Here is a 15,831-nt window from a genome sequence, read left to right as displayed (position 1 = left end):
TCACCGCAGCCACCCCGGGACTCGGCGGCCGGCGGGATTTATTCTTTCCCAGGGGCCGTATCTGCCTCGTGGTGCGCGAGCGGCGGGGTGCGAGGGTTGGGGTGTCGGGGCCGAGCCCCACAAGGCGGGACCGCTGTGGGGTGCTCGAAGGGAGGGGGAGCCGAGGCTGCGCAGCCTCCAGAGCCACCCTCGGTCCGCTGCTCGCTCGTGGCTGGGACGCCGGTGGGATTTTCGGAGGTGGGTGATGGCTGCTGCCCTGAAACGCTTGGGCTTTTGGGGTAAAACTCGGTGCCGGGGATTTGGGGATCAGCAGCGTTGGGAACAACCAGCTCCCAGCCCCTTCAAAGAGCTGCTTTCAAGTGCTAAGGTGAGATGGTATCACCTGGGAACGCCGGCAAGGCTCAAACCGCAGGGCTGGGAGCAGCTCCCGCGGGGACGCTGGCTGAGCACCGGCACGGCCGCCAGGCCTCCCTGCACCGGGGGGGTCCAACGGGGTCCCCTGCCTGCCCCCCGCGCCCTCGGACCACGCTTGCCCCTCGCCTGCCAGGCCAAGCCCCATCTCAGGAGGCTTCTAAGGCACGGGCGTCAAAGAGCGGCCGTCCGAGGGGACCGTCCTCCCAGGGCCACGGCAGCCGCGCTCGCCACCGGCCGCTTTTTGGCCACCGCCGTCTTCGTGGTCCCCATGGCCCCGTCGGGACGCTCTGCCCCCCATCCCCACGCAACGTCCCTTCCCCCCGATCCCCGGAGGAAACCTGGGCTCGGCCCCATTGATTTAGGGATGACGAAGGCTGGGATCAGCGAGGAAGGGGCGTAGGCGCTGGGCCAGCGGCAGCCGCAGGAACGCGCTCGGGGTTGGTGAGGCAACCGGGGAGCCCGAGCCCGGTGATGCACAGAGGGGTGCGGGGGGGGCTGCTCCCGCCCTGCTGCCGGCCCCCACCTCTGCCAAGGGGCGGCAGCCCGGGTGGGCCGGCAAAGCCGAGAGCTTTGGGGAGGGAGGGGTGGGCAGCGGGCTTGGAGGGGGCCAAGGGCGGCGGCTTGAAGGGGGTCCCGAGTGGGAGCCGTGACTCGCCCCACGCTGCTGACACGGGCTGCCCCCCCCCAGCCCAAACCGCAGCCTCAGTTTCCCCGGGGCCGGGCTCAGCCCCGGCTGGGACCCGTCCCCCTCAGACACCCGCGGCTCTGCCCCGCCCCGCCCCGCGTGGGGCAGCGGCGTGGGGTGGGCGGGGGGGGGGGGACACACAGCAGGGCCCCCCCCTGCCGGGTCCCACCGCGGCGGGGGGGCCGGGGCCGGCGGGGCCGGGTGGCTCCGCCCCGGGGCCGCAGCGGCTGGCGGCGAGTCCGCGCCCATTTCCGCCGGCGCGGAGCCCGGCCCCTCGCCCCGCCGCGCTGCTGGGCGCCCCGGCACCGCCGCCTCCCCCTTCCCTCCTCCTCCTCCTCCTCCTCCTCCTCCTTCCTTCCCTCCCTCCCTCCCTCCCTCCGGCCCTCCCGGCTCCCCCAGCCCCACCGCCAGCATGCCGGGCGAGGCGGCGGCCGCGCTGGCCATGGGTAGGTGCGGGGTGGGGGGGACCCCCGGTACCCGCCGGTACCCGCCGGTACCCGCCGGTACCCCCGGCCCCGACCGGCGGCTCCGGAGAGGGTTGAGCCGCCGCCAAGCCGGGGCATCCCCGCCGGGGAGGGGGCTGGAGGGGTTGGGGGGGGAGCGGGGGGGGGGGGGGGGCGCTCCGCTCCCCCCAAACTTTATCAGCAGCTGGGAGGGAGCCGGGTCCGTGTCCCCCCCCCCCCCCCCCGAGCATCCAGCCCCAGCATCCCGAAATAGGCTGATTTTTCAAGGCAGCGCTTTCTGTAGGGGGGCTGGTGTACGGGGAGGGGGTCGGGTTGCGCGAGTCGGTCGCCTCTTGCTCCTGAAACCCTACAAAACATTTGGCTTGGGTCCCTCCCGAAGTTATTTGCTTAACCGCTCCTCGCTTGTGGGAACGCGCCTTCGCCACGACTTGTAAGTACGGCCTCGGCGGGAGAACGAGCCCTCCGGTCCGCTTCGTTTATTTTAGGGTAGAGTTAATTAGCGAGAGCGTATTGCCGGGTTTGCAGTTAAAAGGAGGGGATGTTAATGGGGTGCTCCTTTCGCTGGGGAAAGGGGCGAGGTGGTGATGAAGGGGGGCCGGGAGCCGTGCCCGCAGGTACGTGAGGCTGGACCCGGGTGATGCTGCGTGCGGGACGGGACGGGACGGATCCGGACACGCTTCCCAGCCTGGAGATTTGATGACTGGAGAGGTGGGAGACGCAGACCCGGGGCACGGGCGCTTCTCGCCGGGACGGACGTGATGCTTTGGTACCGGGGAAGGCGACCCGGGCGCCGGGGCTGACTGCGGGCGCAGCGCTTGCTGGACCTTGGTTGGCTTTTTTCGGCCGTCCCGAAGGATCGTGCGTTCCCTACCTGTGTCATCCACAGCGCCGGGGCTCTGCTGCTCCTCGCCGCAGCTCTGCGGTCGAGCCGGGGCCGGGGGGGACGAGGCAGTGCCAGCCCGGCGGGAGAGAGGCTCTTTGCAGCACTTGGGTTCAGGAAAGGAGCTGGTCTTGGCCCCCCTCCAGCCCTCCTCTCCGGCGCTGCCTCTCTGGCTCTGGCACGGCCGCGCCGAGATGCCTCCTCGCTGCGCTCCTCCGGCACGTCTCCTCCGCCGAGCATCCCTCGGGCGGGTGGGTGGCCGCCGCGGGGGTCGGTTACTCCAGCAGCCGCATCCCCCCTCGGCTCGTCCGGAGGCTCCCGCTCGGACCGAGCTCCAGCTCGGTTTGGGGACGCTGACGTCCCCGCTGCTTTGCCGCTTCTATGGCTTTGGACCTCTCCGGCCCCGCTGGTCGCCCATCTCGGGGGCTGAGCCGCGGGTTTCCCACCTGGCCGGGCTCCCCGCTCTCCCCGATCCCCCGTCCAGGGGCGATGGCTGCTCCCGGCCTCCAGCCCGGTTGGGTCCAAGCCTCCGCGGTGCCCCGGTTGCTGCGCGGGGAGAGGAGCCCTTTATAAACCGCATCGATTGGAGTGTCCGCTTAAAATATCAGGGGAAGGGGGAACCTCCCCCGGCCCCATGGACGGGCACCTGACGGCTGCCAAGGGCTGATCTGCAAAGCCGAGGGGAAAATCTGAGCCAGGCGGATTAGGGGGGAAAACTTGGGGCAGGGAACAAACCCCAGCGATAAGCGGGAGCTCCTCAGGAAGAGCCTTGTGAGTCGCTGGGAGATGCTGGGGGCGAGAGGAGCTGAGCCCTTCGCTGGTGGTGGAGGAGAAGAAGCAGAGGCTGGTCATTAACGTCGCGTTGGGGACGGGGTCGTTAAGTGCGTGTTTGTCCATCAGCAAGTCGGGGGGGGGCTTGGGGGTCCATCAGCAAGTTGGGTTTTCCTGCCGGGAGGGCGAGTTCAGGGGGGCTTTGCTGGCTGGGGGTGATGGCAAGGAGACCTTCCCTTTGGGGCCAGGGGATGGATGGGGACGCGGGGCGGCAGCCTGGCTGGCACGGCCGAGCGCCGACTTTGAAATAAAACCGGAGGTGTTGACGCAGGATTTGATCTTTCAGGTTCGGGGAGAGAAAAAAAGCTGAGATGGGATTGCCAAAATCAAGCGAGGGCGGCTGCTCGGGGCAGCTGACGGATGTAGTCCTGCTCTCGGGGGTCCCGGTTTGGCCGGTCAAGGCACTGATGCTCCGTGTGTCCGTAAGGCGTTTGGCTCTGCCAGGGCTGCCCGGCGTCCCCACGCCGGCTCTCGGGGAGCTCACCGGAGCCCTCGGCCGGCATCGGAGACCTAAAGCCGCTGCCGAGGGGCGACGGAGCGGCGACTGGGGACGAGGCGATGGCACGGGGCGAGTTGGGCGGCTTCCTCGGCCGGGCTCCTCCGGCCAAAGTGGCTTTAACTTGAGCGGGGGGTTATCCCTGCCCGTGGGGAGAAGCAGGGAAGAGGCACTGCCGGAGCCGAGCGGGGCCCCAGCAGGAGGACAGAGAAGCCGGAACGCTGGAGGGGATGGTACGGCCACCCCGTGACGCAGGGACGAGCCGTTTCCCAAATAACGTGTGGTTTCCTCGGCATGCGGAGGTACGGGTATCGGCACGAGCAGGAGCGGGGCAGGAGGACGAAGCATCTTCCAGCAACGAGCTGCTCGGCGGCAGCAAAAAACGAAGCCGGGAGGAGATGGGATGCTTAAAATTAAAAAATTGCCACGGGAAGAAAATCCCCAGGGGCTGGCCGGGTGCGCAGCGATGTGAGGAAAGGTGCAGCGAGGACTGAGGGGGAGAAACCAAAATGAGGGAGGCTGCTGCCATGACTAAAGCCATCGGTCGCTGCCGGGGTTTGCTGGATGCGGACCCGAAGGGCTGGCGCGTGGGCTTGGTCTCTCGCCCGTCGCCTTTCTGCATGATTTGATTAAACCCATGGAGGAAATTGGGTCAAACCCAGCGAAGAGGCCGCTGGTCTCGTCTGGCTTCGCACCCCGGGGCCGAGCTGCCCCGGCAAAGCCTCTTAGCTGGTGGAGGGGGGGGGGGGGTCCCCAGTCCCCTCCGCCCCCCGCAAAGGGACGAGTTGAGGAGGTTGTTCGGAGCCCGCCGGGACCTGCAGCTGCCCCGTGCTCGGGTGTTTATTTCTGCCTGCACAGGACCCGCTGCGCCCGGGCATTTTGCAGCGGGGAGCCCCGGAGCACCGCGGGGGTGCAGCCTGCGGGTCCCCGGGGAGCAGCAGCGGCGTTTGCGGGCAGGGCGGGGGGGTTGGGGGGGGCTGTTGCAGTGCCTGAGCTCGCATCCAGGCTGGATCCGGTCCCGCCGCGTGGATACGGGCAGGAGGAGCCGGTGGGACGACGCGGGGCGTGCTGCCCGCTGCTCGGGGGCGGCTGCACGGCTGGCACCTGCGCCGGCACCCGGCTGGGCAGGGGACGCCAGGCCGGCGGGCGGCTGTCGGATGAGCAAGCACGTACATGCAAATACCGGTTTCGGGCTCGGTTCTGGCTTTAAAACACCCTCGCGAACACCGTTGCGTTTTTCCTTTTAAAAAAAACTTGGTAAATCTTTTGAGTGATTTCGTGTAAAAACCCCCTCCCCGAGTCATCAACCAGCCCTCCCGGCATGGGGGGGGGGACGGACACACGGTCCGGCTGACCCCCGTCTCTCTGGCCTCTCCGCAGGTATGCTGCTCGCCGCGTGCCACGCGCTGGAGAACACCACGGCAGCCCGGAGCGGTGAGTTTGCCGACGGGGCAGAGCCGGCGCGATCCCGGGAGGGGTGGTGGGGTGGCCGCGTTGCCGACCTGCCCGGGAACAGGCAGCAAAGCACGGGCGCAGGTCAGCCATCGTCACACCGAAGGCGCGCCGGATGCTCTGGCGTGCCGTCCTCCTCCCTGGGGGATAACGGTGGGATCCTGACCCCGGGGGTGCCCGGGGTGCTTCATCCCCGAGGGAAAACTGGGGAGCAGAGCTCTGTGGCAGGTATTTCCCACGCACCTTGGTTTGGGGGGGTCAAATCCCGGCGCGCGGCCGCCGGCGCGCAGGGAAGCCTGGTCTCGTTCACCGTGCCGCCGCTCCCGCGGGGAAGCTGCCGGTGCCTGACGCCGGCTCGCAGCGGCACCGAGCCGGTCGCGCCCGATAAATCGCCTCATTCATAAAGGCGGCACAATGGGCTGCGACGGCCAAGAGCCCTTCGCTTCCCCCGGCACGGCGCGGGGGCTCTGCCGTCAGCGGGGACGTGCCGGCTGCGGGAAGGGCTGCATGCAGGCGGGGATGGAAAAACCTCCTTTTGGGGCTGGAAAATGGGATGGTTCCACGGCATCGGTTGGGAAGCGTTAAAGGAAACGGTGCTCCCGCGGCGCCGGGAGGCTTCGGAGCAAAACCCCACGGCGGGGAAGGCGCCGGCACCGCTGAGGACGCTCGCAGCCCCCTTCCCGGTGGATGCTTGCCCGACCGGGGGGGGCTGGCGGAAAGGGGCTGCTCCGAGGGGTGCAGCGCCGGCGGGGGACGCGTCGGGGCCGGGGCCGGGGTCCGTGCGGGCGGCGGCGGCAGCGCGGGGCCGCGGGAGGATGAGGCGGCTGCAATGTGGCCGGCAGCTGCGAGCGCGCCCAGGCTTAACGCAAGCCAGGGTCCCCAGCCCTGGGGGTCCGCCGCCGGCGGCGGGGGGGGACAAAGGGACGCCCCGCGCAGCCGCCGCCGTCCCCGCTGGTGAGGCGAAGCCGGGGCACGGCCATCGGAGCCCGGGCTGGGGGGGCCGGCGGGTGCCGGCGGCAGGGACGTGCAGAGCTGCCCTTGGGGCTCGGCTTTGCGGGTTAAAACCCCAAAAAGGGTTATTTTTGTGGGGACGTTCAGGCCGGAGGCAGGAGGCCGGGCTCCCCTGGGACGCAGCCGTCCCTGGGGAGGGAGGCGTCGGGATTTTCCTGGCGAGGGGCTGCACCGAGGCGTGGATTTCGGCGGCGAGGCGGACGGCAGCGATTCTCACGGCGAAGACCGCGTCCCGGCTCTCCGAGGACGCTGCCGTCGGCTCCGACATCTCCAAACCTCCCGGCGACGCCTTTCTCCTCGCCGCGGGAGACGAGGACGCGGGGCCACCGCCCCGGCCCCGCTCCGTCTTCCCTCGCTTCACCTCCCCGAAGACCCGGAAGCGTTCGGCAGACGTGGGTTTAATTACCCCGGCCTGCCATAAATTCAAAGCGACAGGAACTTGAGGTGGCTTTGAAACGACAGCGATCGGATGCGCTTTATACCCCGGCTAATCCGAAAGCAGGATATTTGTTTTCCGTCTCTGCTGCGGAGGCTAATTTAAACCAGCGCGGGGTGTAATGGGAAACAGCATCCCGGCAAAGCCACCGGGCCGGGGCTGCGGCCGGCTGCGCCGCTATTTAACTCTCTCCTCCTCCATTTTAAGCTTTAAGCTCTTTAGGAAATCCCTCTAGTGCCGGCAAGGCTTATTTTCGGCGCCGGTTTAAGCAGGACCCGCCTGGGCTCCTTCGGGTGGTCCTGGCCGGGATGCAGGCGCCGGCCCGCGTCCCAGCCGGCAACCCTCAAATAAACACGTCCAGCCCTAAAACGGAGCCACCGGCCCGCCGTCGGCAACGCCGGGGCGGCTGCCGGCCCGGCGAACGCCCAAAAATAATGCCGTTTTCTCCTTGTTTGTGCTCCCAGCTCCAGGCCCGCCGGTGGCGGCAGCGGTGAGGTCCCACTTCAACGACTGTCCCGACTCTCACCGCCAGTTCTGCTTCCACGGCACCTGCCGGTTCCTGGTGCAGGAGGAGAAGCCGGCCTGCGTGTAAGCGCCGGGGAAACGCGACTCCGGCCACCGAGACCCGGGCGCGTCCGCCCTCCCCGCCCGCGGCCGTCCCCTGGGGACGCCCAGCCCGCGCGGACGCCCCGGTCCTCGTGCCGGTGCCGATGCCCTTCCCCACCCCACCCGGTCCTTGGGTTGATGCTGATGCCCGTCCCCTCCCCATCCTCACACTGGTGCTGATGCCCTTCCCCACCCCATCCTCACACTGGTGCTGATGCCCTTCCCCTCCCCATCCTCACACTGGTGCTGATGCCCTTCCCCTCCCAGTCCTCACGCTGGTGCTGATGCTCTTCCCCACCCCGTCCTCACACTGGTGCTGATGCCCTTCCCCTCCCCAGTCCTTGGGTTGATGCTGATGCCCTTCCCCTCCCCATCCTCACACTGGTGCTGATGCCCTTCCCCACCCCATCCTCACACTGGTGCTGATGCCCTTCCCCTCCCCGTCCTCACGCTGCTGCTGATGCTCTTCCCCACCCCGTCCTCACACTGGTGCTGATGCCCTTCCCCTCCCCATCCTCACACTGGTGCTGATGCCCTTCCCCTCCCCATCCTCACACTGGTGCTGATGCCCTTCCCCTCCCAGTCCTCACGCTGGTGCTGATGCTCTTCCCCACCCCGTCCTCACACTGGTGCTGATGCCCTTCCCCTCCCCAGTCCTTGGGTTGATGCTGATGCCCTTCCCCTCCCCATCCTCACACTGGTGCTGATGCCCTTCCCCACCCCATCCTCACACTGGTGCTGATGCCCTTCCCCTCCCCGTCCTCACGCTGGTGCTGATGCCCTTCCCCACCCCATCCTCACACTGGTGCTGATGCCCTTCCCCTCCCCGTCCTCACACTGGTGCTGATGCCCTTCCCCACCCCGTCCTCACGCTGGTGCTGATGCCCTTCCCCACCCCATCCTCACACTGGTGCTGATGCCCTTCCCCTCCCCGTCCTCACGCTGCTGCTGATGCTCTTCCCCTCCCCGGTCCTTGGGTTGATGCTGATGCCCTTCCCCTCCCCATCCTCACGCTGGCGCTGATGCCCTTCCCCTCCCAGTCCTCACACTGGTGCTGATGCCCTTCCCCTCCCCGTCCTCACACTGGTGCTGATGCCCTTCCCCACCCCATCCTCACACTGGTGCTGATGCCCTTCCCCTCCCCGTCCTCACACTGGTGCTGATGCCCTTCCCCTCCCCATCCTCACACTGGTGCTGATGCCCTTCCCCACCCCGTCCTCACGCTGCTGCTGATGCCCTTCCCCACCCCGTCCTCACACTGGTGCTGATGCTCTTCCCCACCCCGTCCTCACACTGGTGCTGATGCCCTTCCCCTCCCCATCCTCACACTGGTGCTGATGCCCTTCCCCACCCCATCCTCACACTGGTGCTGATGCCCTTCCCCTCCCCGTCCTCACACTGGTGCTGATGCCCTTCCCCACCCCATCCTCACGCTGGTGCTGATGCCCTTCCCCTCCCAGTCCTCACACTGGTGCTGATGCCCTTCCCCACCCCATCCTCACACTGGTGCTGATGCCCTTCCCCTCCCCGTCCTCACACTGGTGCTGATGCCCTTCCCCACCCCATCCTCACGCTGGTGCTGATGCCCTTCCCCTCCCAGTCCTCACACTGGTGCTGATGCCCTTCCCCTCCCCGTCCTCACACTGGTGCTGATGCCCTTCCCCACCCCATCCTCACACTGGTGCTGATGCCCTTCCCCTCCCCGTCCTCACGCTGCTGCTGATGCTCTTCCCCTCCCCGGTCCTTGGGTTGATGCCGATGCTCTTCCCCTCCCCGGTCCTCGGGCTGATGCCCTGCCTGTCCCCCCCACCCATGCAGGTGCCATTCGGGGTACGTGGGGACGCGGTGCGAGCACGCCGACCTCCTGGCCGTGGTGGCCGCCAACCAGAAGAAGCAGACGATCACCGCCTTGGTGGTGGTGTCGGTGGTGGCCTCGGTGCTGCTCATCGGCGTGTGCGTGCTCATACAGTAAGTACGTGGGGCCGGGGCGGGGCGGGGGTCGGGCCCGGCACCCCTCCCAGCCCCTTCGGGGCAGGATGCGGCCCCAGGAGGGGGGGGTCGAGACCCCCGCAGCCCCTGACCGTCCCCTCCCCGCTCCCTTGCAGCTGCTGCCGGCTGCGGAAGCGCTGCCAATGGTGCCGGGCGCCCGTCGGGGGCCAGGAGAAGCCGGGTGGGCTCCTGAAAGGCGGCACCTCCTGCTGCCACGCCGAGACGGGTAAGGGGGCCGGGGGGCACCGCGGCGGGATGCCGGCCGCCGGCGCTCCCGGGGTGTAACCGCGCTCCCCGTCCCCTTCCCCGCAGGGGTCTGACGGAGCGGGGGGTCCCGCCGCCACCCCCTCGCCCAGGACGCCCACGCCGGGGACCAGCGCAGCATCTCTCTTGTTTTTGTTTGGTTTTTTGGGGTTTGGTTTTTTTTTTGTTTTCTTCTTTTTTTTCTTTATTTTCCCCCGCCACGGAAGACGGCAGGAGACGCGCTCGGCAGCACCGTAAGCGTGCCGGCAGCGGCAAAACGCTGGCAGAGCCGGGCATCGCCCCCGCCGCTGAGCCAAACCCCCGGCCGCGTGCAACTGGGTTGGTTTTTTGGTTTTGGTTTGTTTTTTTTTTTTTCCTTACTTTGGTTTTGGGTTTGTTTTTCCTTTTTCTCAGATTATTTTTTTTAAACCAGAACCCCCCACTCCCGCAGGATGGGGCTTTATTTTTCTATAGAGACAGAAGCGCCGGCGAACCCTCCGCCTCGGCAGTCGCACGGACCGCGCTCACTTTGGGGACAGATACGAGCTTTTTATTAATAATAAAATGAACCTTAATCCTAGGAAACCTCCTCAAGCCGGTGCTCTAACCTCCCGGTGCAGCGTTAATCCTTTCCGTAGTCTTTATCATAACCAATCCGAAGCTTTTTTGTTTGGTTTGTTGTTTTTTTGGTTTGGTTTTTTTTTTGGTTTTTTTTTTTTTTTTTTTTTAAAAAGTCATGGTTACTCTCATGTCTTCTGTATATGTTGCACTGAAAGTTAATATTTAATGTTTTAATTTATTTTGTGTGGTTAAATTAATTTTGATTTCTATAATATGTTATTGTGATCAGCTGTTCTTTTTTCCCCTAATACCTGGATTATAGTTATTTAAGTGATATAAAGGACACTTTTTTTCAGAAAACTCGTCTCTCGGGGCTTTTTTGGGGGGGAATATTTGCAAAGGAGGTGCTGGGTCCCGCGGCCGGTTGCAGGGGGAGCATCCCCAGGGCGCAGAACCGATACCCCGGTGCTGGGCTCAGCCCCGTTCCCCCCCGTTTCCAGCCCAAAAGGGGGAGCGAAGGGGGAGGGAGGGAAGGGGGTGGATGGGGTCGATCCCGTTCCCACCGCACGGCGAGCAGAGCCGGCGGGGTCCAGCCTCGCACCGCGCTCAGGAGCTCGTGCTGGGGACCCCCCCGTGGTGGGGACCCCCCCTTGGGGGACCTGCCTCCCCAAGGAGAGACCCCCACCACGAGAGCGGGAGGTGGGGGAGGACGCACCGGCCCCCTTCCCACTTCACTGAGGGGGTTTAGTCCCTTTTTTTTTTTTTAATATATTTTTGCCGTTCCCGGCAGCGGCAGCAAAGCCTCCGCGCCCCAGCCCTGGGGACGGGGGGGGCCGCAGCCCTCGGGGGCAGCAAATGGCGGCACCCCCATGGGTGCTGGGTGGGGGGGACCCGCAAACAGCCGCCCCCCAGGAGCAGGGGGTGCCGCGCCGGTGGCCGGGGGCGCGTGGCGTGCGCGGGGGCGCGTGCGTGCACACGCGCTCTTTCCTCTGCGCACCCACCGCCGGCCCAGCTGGCGCGCAGGTGCCGCAGCGGATACGGCTTCGCTGGGGCCGAGGGGGCCGGGCAGGCGGCACCCGTGCTCCCCCACCCAGGGAGCCACAGGCCTCATCCTGCCCTACGAGCCCCCCTCCACCGGGTCGGCGCCCCACCCCGCACGGCCTCAGTGTGCCGGGCTGGAAAATGGGCTAAGGCGGGTGCAGGATGCGCGCTGGGGGGGGGATCCTGCCCTCTCCGTGCCCTGTGGGGACCCACTCGGGTTTCGGGGCTCTTTTGGAAGCGGCTGCGGCCCCCCCCCCCGCTCCGCCAGTTACCGGATGCAGGTTCTTTGCTGCGGGGCATAAACCGGGCCGGTTTTAGAGGAGGGGTCGAGCCCAAACCCCCGCGCGGGTCGGGGCCGAGGGCACGTCCCCGAGCACCCCAGCAGCCCGGGGCCGCGCTTGCAGGGATGATGGGTGCCCTGCGAGGGACCCGGAGCATTTCGGGGGGCCTGGGGAGGGGTCGCATTTGACGGCTTCGCCTCAGCAGCCGGCGGCCGCAGCCCAGTGCCGGGGGGCAGCGAGGGGCGCGGGGGGCAGCCGGGGCCGTCGCTCCCTCCTGCACGCTCCGGATTTTTCCACGCCACCGCCGCGCCGGTGCCAGGGCGTGGGCGGGACGGGGCCGGCGGCCGCCCCACGTCGCTGCCCCACCCGGGACGTGCCCACCGTGACGGCGCTCGGCCGCTGCCCCCAGCCGTGGGGCAGGACGGGGCCCTGGGGGCGCGGTGCAGCCCCAGCCGCGAGCCACGACGTCACGGCCACGGATAACCCAGGCCGGGGAACGTCCCCCAGGGCCGAGCCGGGCCCTTTGCAGCGCGGCGCGGGCGTTGCATTGCTGCGCAGCGTGGCGCGGGCGCTGCAGAGCAGCGGGGCGGCTGCGTCGCGGCGCAACGTCGCATCGTAGCACGGGCGTCGCATCACGGCACAAGTGCCGCATCGTGGCGCAGGCATCGCGGCGCAGCGCGGGCGTTGCATTGCGCTGCCGGCATTGCATCGCCATGCAGCGTTGCACAGTGGTGCAGGCGTTGCAGGGCAGCGCCGTGTTGCAGCGCCGTGCAGGCATTGCATCGCGGTGCAAGTGGTGCGTGGCGGTGCAGGCTGTTGCATGCTGGAGCAAGCGTCGCATGGCAGTGCAGGCCGTTGCACGGTGGTGCAAGTGTCGCACGGCGGTGCAGGGCGTTGCACGGTGGTGCAGGCCGTTGCATGCCGGAGCAAGCGTTGCACGGCAGTGCAGGCCATCACACGGCGGTGCAGGCCGTTGCATGCCGGAGCAAGCGTCGCACGGCAGTGCAGGCCATTGCATGGCGGTGCAAGCGTTGCACGGCGGTGCAGGGTGTTGCACGGCGGTGCAGGGCGTTGCACGGTGGTGCAGGCCGTCGCACGGCGGTGCAGGCTGTTGCACGGTGGTGCAGGCCGTTGCATGCCGGAGCAAGCGTTGCACGGCAGTGCAGGCCATCACACGGCGGTGCAGGCCGTTGCATGCCGGAGCAAGCGTCGCACGGCGGTGCAGGCCATTGCACGGCGGTGCAAGCGTTGCACGGCGGTGCAGGGTGTTGCACGGCGGCTGCACGGCGGTGCGGGCCGTTGCATGCCGGAGCAAGCGTTGCACGGCGGTGCAGGCCATTGCACGGCGGTGCAAGCGTTGCACGGCGGTGCAGGGTGTTGCACGGCGGCTGCACGGCGGTGCGGGCCGTTGCATGCCGGAGCAAGCGTTGCACGGCGGTGCAGGCCATTGCACGGCGGTGCAAGCGTTGCACGGCGGTGCAGGCCGTTGCATGCCGGAGCAAGCGTCGCACGGCGGTGCGGGCCGTTGCACGGCGGCTGCACGGCGGCGAGCGCGGCGCAGGCCCTGCCCCGCCGCCCGGGCCCTCCCCCTCGGCGCTGTGGCCGGGCGGTGCCGGGGCTCCGGGCCCGTCCCCCGGCGGGCGGGGCGGCGGCCGGGCGGGCCGGGGATGGCGGAGGCGGCGCAGGGCCGGGTGCAGGCGGCGGTGGAGAGCGCGGTGCAGGCGCTGGAGCGGGAGCGCATCCGCGGCATGCAGGTACCGGGGGGGCACGCTCCGGGGCCGGGCACGTACCGGGGCGGGGCGGGGCGGAGCGGGGGGGGGGAGCTCCCGGCTGCCGCCGTGCGTGTGCCCGGCGTGACCCACGCGTGTGCCCGGGGCAGCGCCGGCACCCCCAGAGCAGGCCCCGTGCCCCCCCCGTGCCCCACACCCCGCTCTGTGCGTGGCCCTTGCCCCCTCCAGTGCCTGCCCTGTGCCCCCCACATGCCCTGTGACCCCAGTGCATGTCCTGTGCCCCCCAGTTCACCCTGTGCCCCCCCAGTGCCTGCCCTGTGCCCCCCCCGTGCCCTGTGCCCCCAGTGCATGTCCTGTGCCCCCCAGTTCACCCTGTGCCCCCCCAGTGCCTGCCCTGTGCCCCCCACGTGCCTTGTGCCCCCCAGTGCATGCCCTGTGCCCCCCAGTGCATGTCCTGTGCCCCCCACATGCCCTGTGCCCCCCACATGCACCCTATGCCCCCCCAGTTCATGCCCTGTGCCCCCCTCATATGCCCTGTGCCCCCCAGTGCATGCCCTGTGCCCCCCAGTGCATGTTCTGTGCCCCCCAGTGCATGCCCTGTGCCCCCCCCGTGCCCTGTGCCCCCCCAGTTCATGCCCTGTGCCCCCCAGTTCATCCTGTGCCCCCCAGTGCATGCCCTGTGCCCCCCACATGCCCTGTGCCCCCCACATGCACCCTGTGCCCCTATATATGCCCTGTGCCCCCCAGTGCATGTTCTGTGCCCCCCGAGTGCATGCCCTGTGCCCCCCACATGCCCTGTGCCCCCCCAGTTCATGCCCTGTGCCCCTGTATATGCCCTGTGGCCCCCCACATGCCCTATGCCCCCCAGTGCGTGTCCTGTGCCCCCCACATGCACCCTGTGCCCCCCCGCATGCCCAGTGCCCCCCCAGTTCATGCCCTGTGCCCCTGTATATGCCCTGTGCCCCCCCCATATTCCCAGTGCCCCCCCACATGCCCTGTGCCCCCCACATATGCCCTGTGCCCCCCAGTGCATGTCCTGTGCCCTATATATACCCTGTGCCCCCCTCATGTGTCCCCCCCATGCCCTGTACCCCCATATGCCCTGTGCCCCCCCCACATGCCCTGTGCCCATATATATATGCCCCATGCCCCCCATATGCCTTGTGCCCCCCCCATGCCCTGTGCCCCCCAGTTCATGCCCTGTGCCCCTATATATGCCCTGTGCCCCCCCTATGCCCTGTGCCCCCCACATGCCCTGTCCCCCCCTCATGTGCCCCCCCATGCCCTGTGCCCCCCCTATGCCCTGTGCCCCCCAGTTCATCCTGTGCCCCCCCCATGCCCTGTGCCCCCCCATGCCCTGTGCCCCCCAGTTCATCCTGTGTCCCCCCTATGCCCTGTGCCCCCCCTATGCCCTGTGCCCCCCAGTTCATCCTGTGCCCCCCGCATGCCCTGTGCCCCCCCATGCACTGTGCCCCCCATTTCATCCTGTGCCCCCCCTATGCCCCCCTCATGTGCCCCCCCCCATGCCCTGTGCCCCCATGCCCGGGGACGCCTCGCACAGCAGCAGACTCGGGGTGCAGCCAGCTCCTCCCAGGGTGCTCCCCCAAAGCGGGGGGTGTGTGTGTGTGTGTGTGTGTGTGTGTGTGTGTGTGTGTCCCCGCAGGCTGCACCCCCCTGACCCCCCACCCCCCCCCGCCGTCCCCGCAGGGCGCCATGTTCCGGTGCAGCGCGCGGTGCTGCGAGGACAGCGCGGCCTCCATGCAGCAGGTGCAGCGCTGCATCGAGCGGTGCCACGCGCCCCTGGCCCAGGCCCAGGCCATCGTCACCGCCGAGCTGGAGCACTTCCAGGTGAGGGGGGGGGGGACACACACAGAGGACACCCACGGCGCGGGGAGGGGGTGCACGGGGACCCGCTGACGCCCACCCCCCCCCCACCCCCCCCCGATGTGTCTGTGTGTCCGTCCCGTCCCCCCCCACGCAGGACCGCCTGAGCCGCTGCACGCTGCACTGCAACGACAAGGCGAAGGACGCGCTGGAGGCGGGGGGCGCGGAGGCGCGGGTGCGTGGCCAGCTCGACGCCTGCCTGGCCACCTGCGGGGACGACCACCTGCGCCTCGTCCCCGCCATGGCCAAGAAGATGAAGGACAGCCTGGCCGCCCTCCAGCAGTAGCGGGGTGCCGGGACACCCCCACCCACCCACCCCCCCCACGCGCTCATTAAAGGCGAGGTGCCGCGCTCCGACCACCCGTGGGTGCTGCGGGGGCGGGGCGAGGGGGGCGGAGGTGCTGGGCGCGTGCCGGGCGTGGGGCGATGCTTGTGCAAGGCGGGGGGGCACCCCCTGCGGGCGGGCGATGTATGGGGGGGTGGGGGGGGTGCGGGGGTGGGGGGCGACACGTGGGTGTGCTGCGCGTAGGGGGATGCCTGCGTGTGGGTGCACAGCGTGGGGCGGGCCCCGCGCGTGTGCAAGGCGTGGGGTGACCCCCGTGCGCGTGCACGGCATGGGGGTGACCCCCTGTGTGTGTGCAAGGCGTGGGGTGACCCCCCCGCGCGTGTGCAAGGCGTGGGGTGCCCCCCGTGTGCGTGCACGGCATGGGGGTGACCCCTGCACGTGTGCAAGGTGTGGGGTGATGCCCGTGCGCGTGCACGGCGTGGGGTGACCCGTGTGTGTGTGTGCAAGGCGTGGGGTGACCCCTGTGCGTGTGCAAGGCGTG

General features: G+C 68.6%; 2 protein-coding genes across 5 annotated transcripts; both read left to right on the top strand.

Annotated features, from left to right (window-relative positions):
* The first annotated feature begins 1,371 nt into the window (after positions 1 to 1,371).
* On the top strand, positions 1,372 to 10,376 carry TGFA (transforming growth factor alpha). 4 transcript variants are annotated; one of them, XM_075523632.1, is made up of 6 exons: positions 1,372 to 1,545; positions 5,151 to 5,204; positions 7,134 to 7,257; positions 9,094 to 9,243; positions 9,381 to 9,490; positions 9,959 to 10,375. In XM_075523632.1, exons 1-6 carry the CDS (start codon positions 1,512 to 1,514, stop codon positions 9,979 to 9,981), a joined length of 495 nt encoding a protein of 164 aa, XP_075379747.1. In that variant the 5' UTR covers positions 1,372 to 1,511; the 3' UTR covers positions 9,982 to 10,375. The 4 variants fall into 4 exon arrangements, with proteins under 4 accessions (XP_075379747.1, XP_075379748.1, XP_075379745.1 ...); XM_075523633.1 differs by having other exon boundaries at positions 9,577 to 10,374; XM_075523630.1 differs by having other exon boundaries at positions 9,381 to 10,375.
* A 2,627-nt stretch (positions 10,377 to 13,003) lies between these two features.
* FAM136A (family with sequence similarity 136 member A) lies at positions 13,004 to 15,361 on the top strand. The gene is made up of 3 exons (XM_075523466.1): positions 13,004 to 13,144; positions 14,828 to 14,968; positions 15,102 to 15,361. The coding sequence occupies exons 1-3, from the start codon at positions 13,058 to 13,060 to the stop codon at positions 15,288 to 15,290; spliced, it is 417 nt and encodes a 138-aa protein (XP_075379581.1). The 5' UTR covers positions 13,004 to 13,057; the 3' UTR covers positions 15,291 to 15,361.
* Positions 15,362 to 15,831: the final 470 nt, after the last annotated feature.

The sequence above is a fragment of the Mycteria americana genome, chromosome 23 (genome assembly GCF_035582795.1).
Source record: "Mycteria americana isolate JAX WOST 10 ecotype Jacksonville Zoo and Gardens chromosome 23, USCA_MyAme_1.0, whole genome shotgun sequence".
Taxonomy (NCBI): Eukaryota; Metazoa; Chordata; class Aves; order Ciconiiformes; family Ciconiidae; genus Mycteria; species Mycteria americana.
This window is presented reverse-complemented; position numbering and strand designations above follow the sequence as displayed.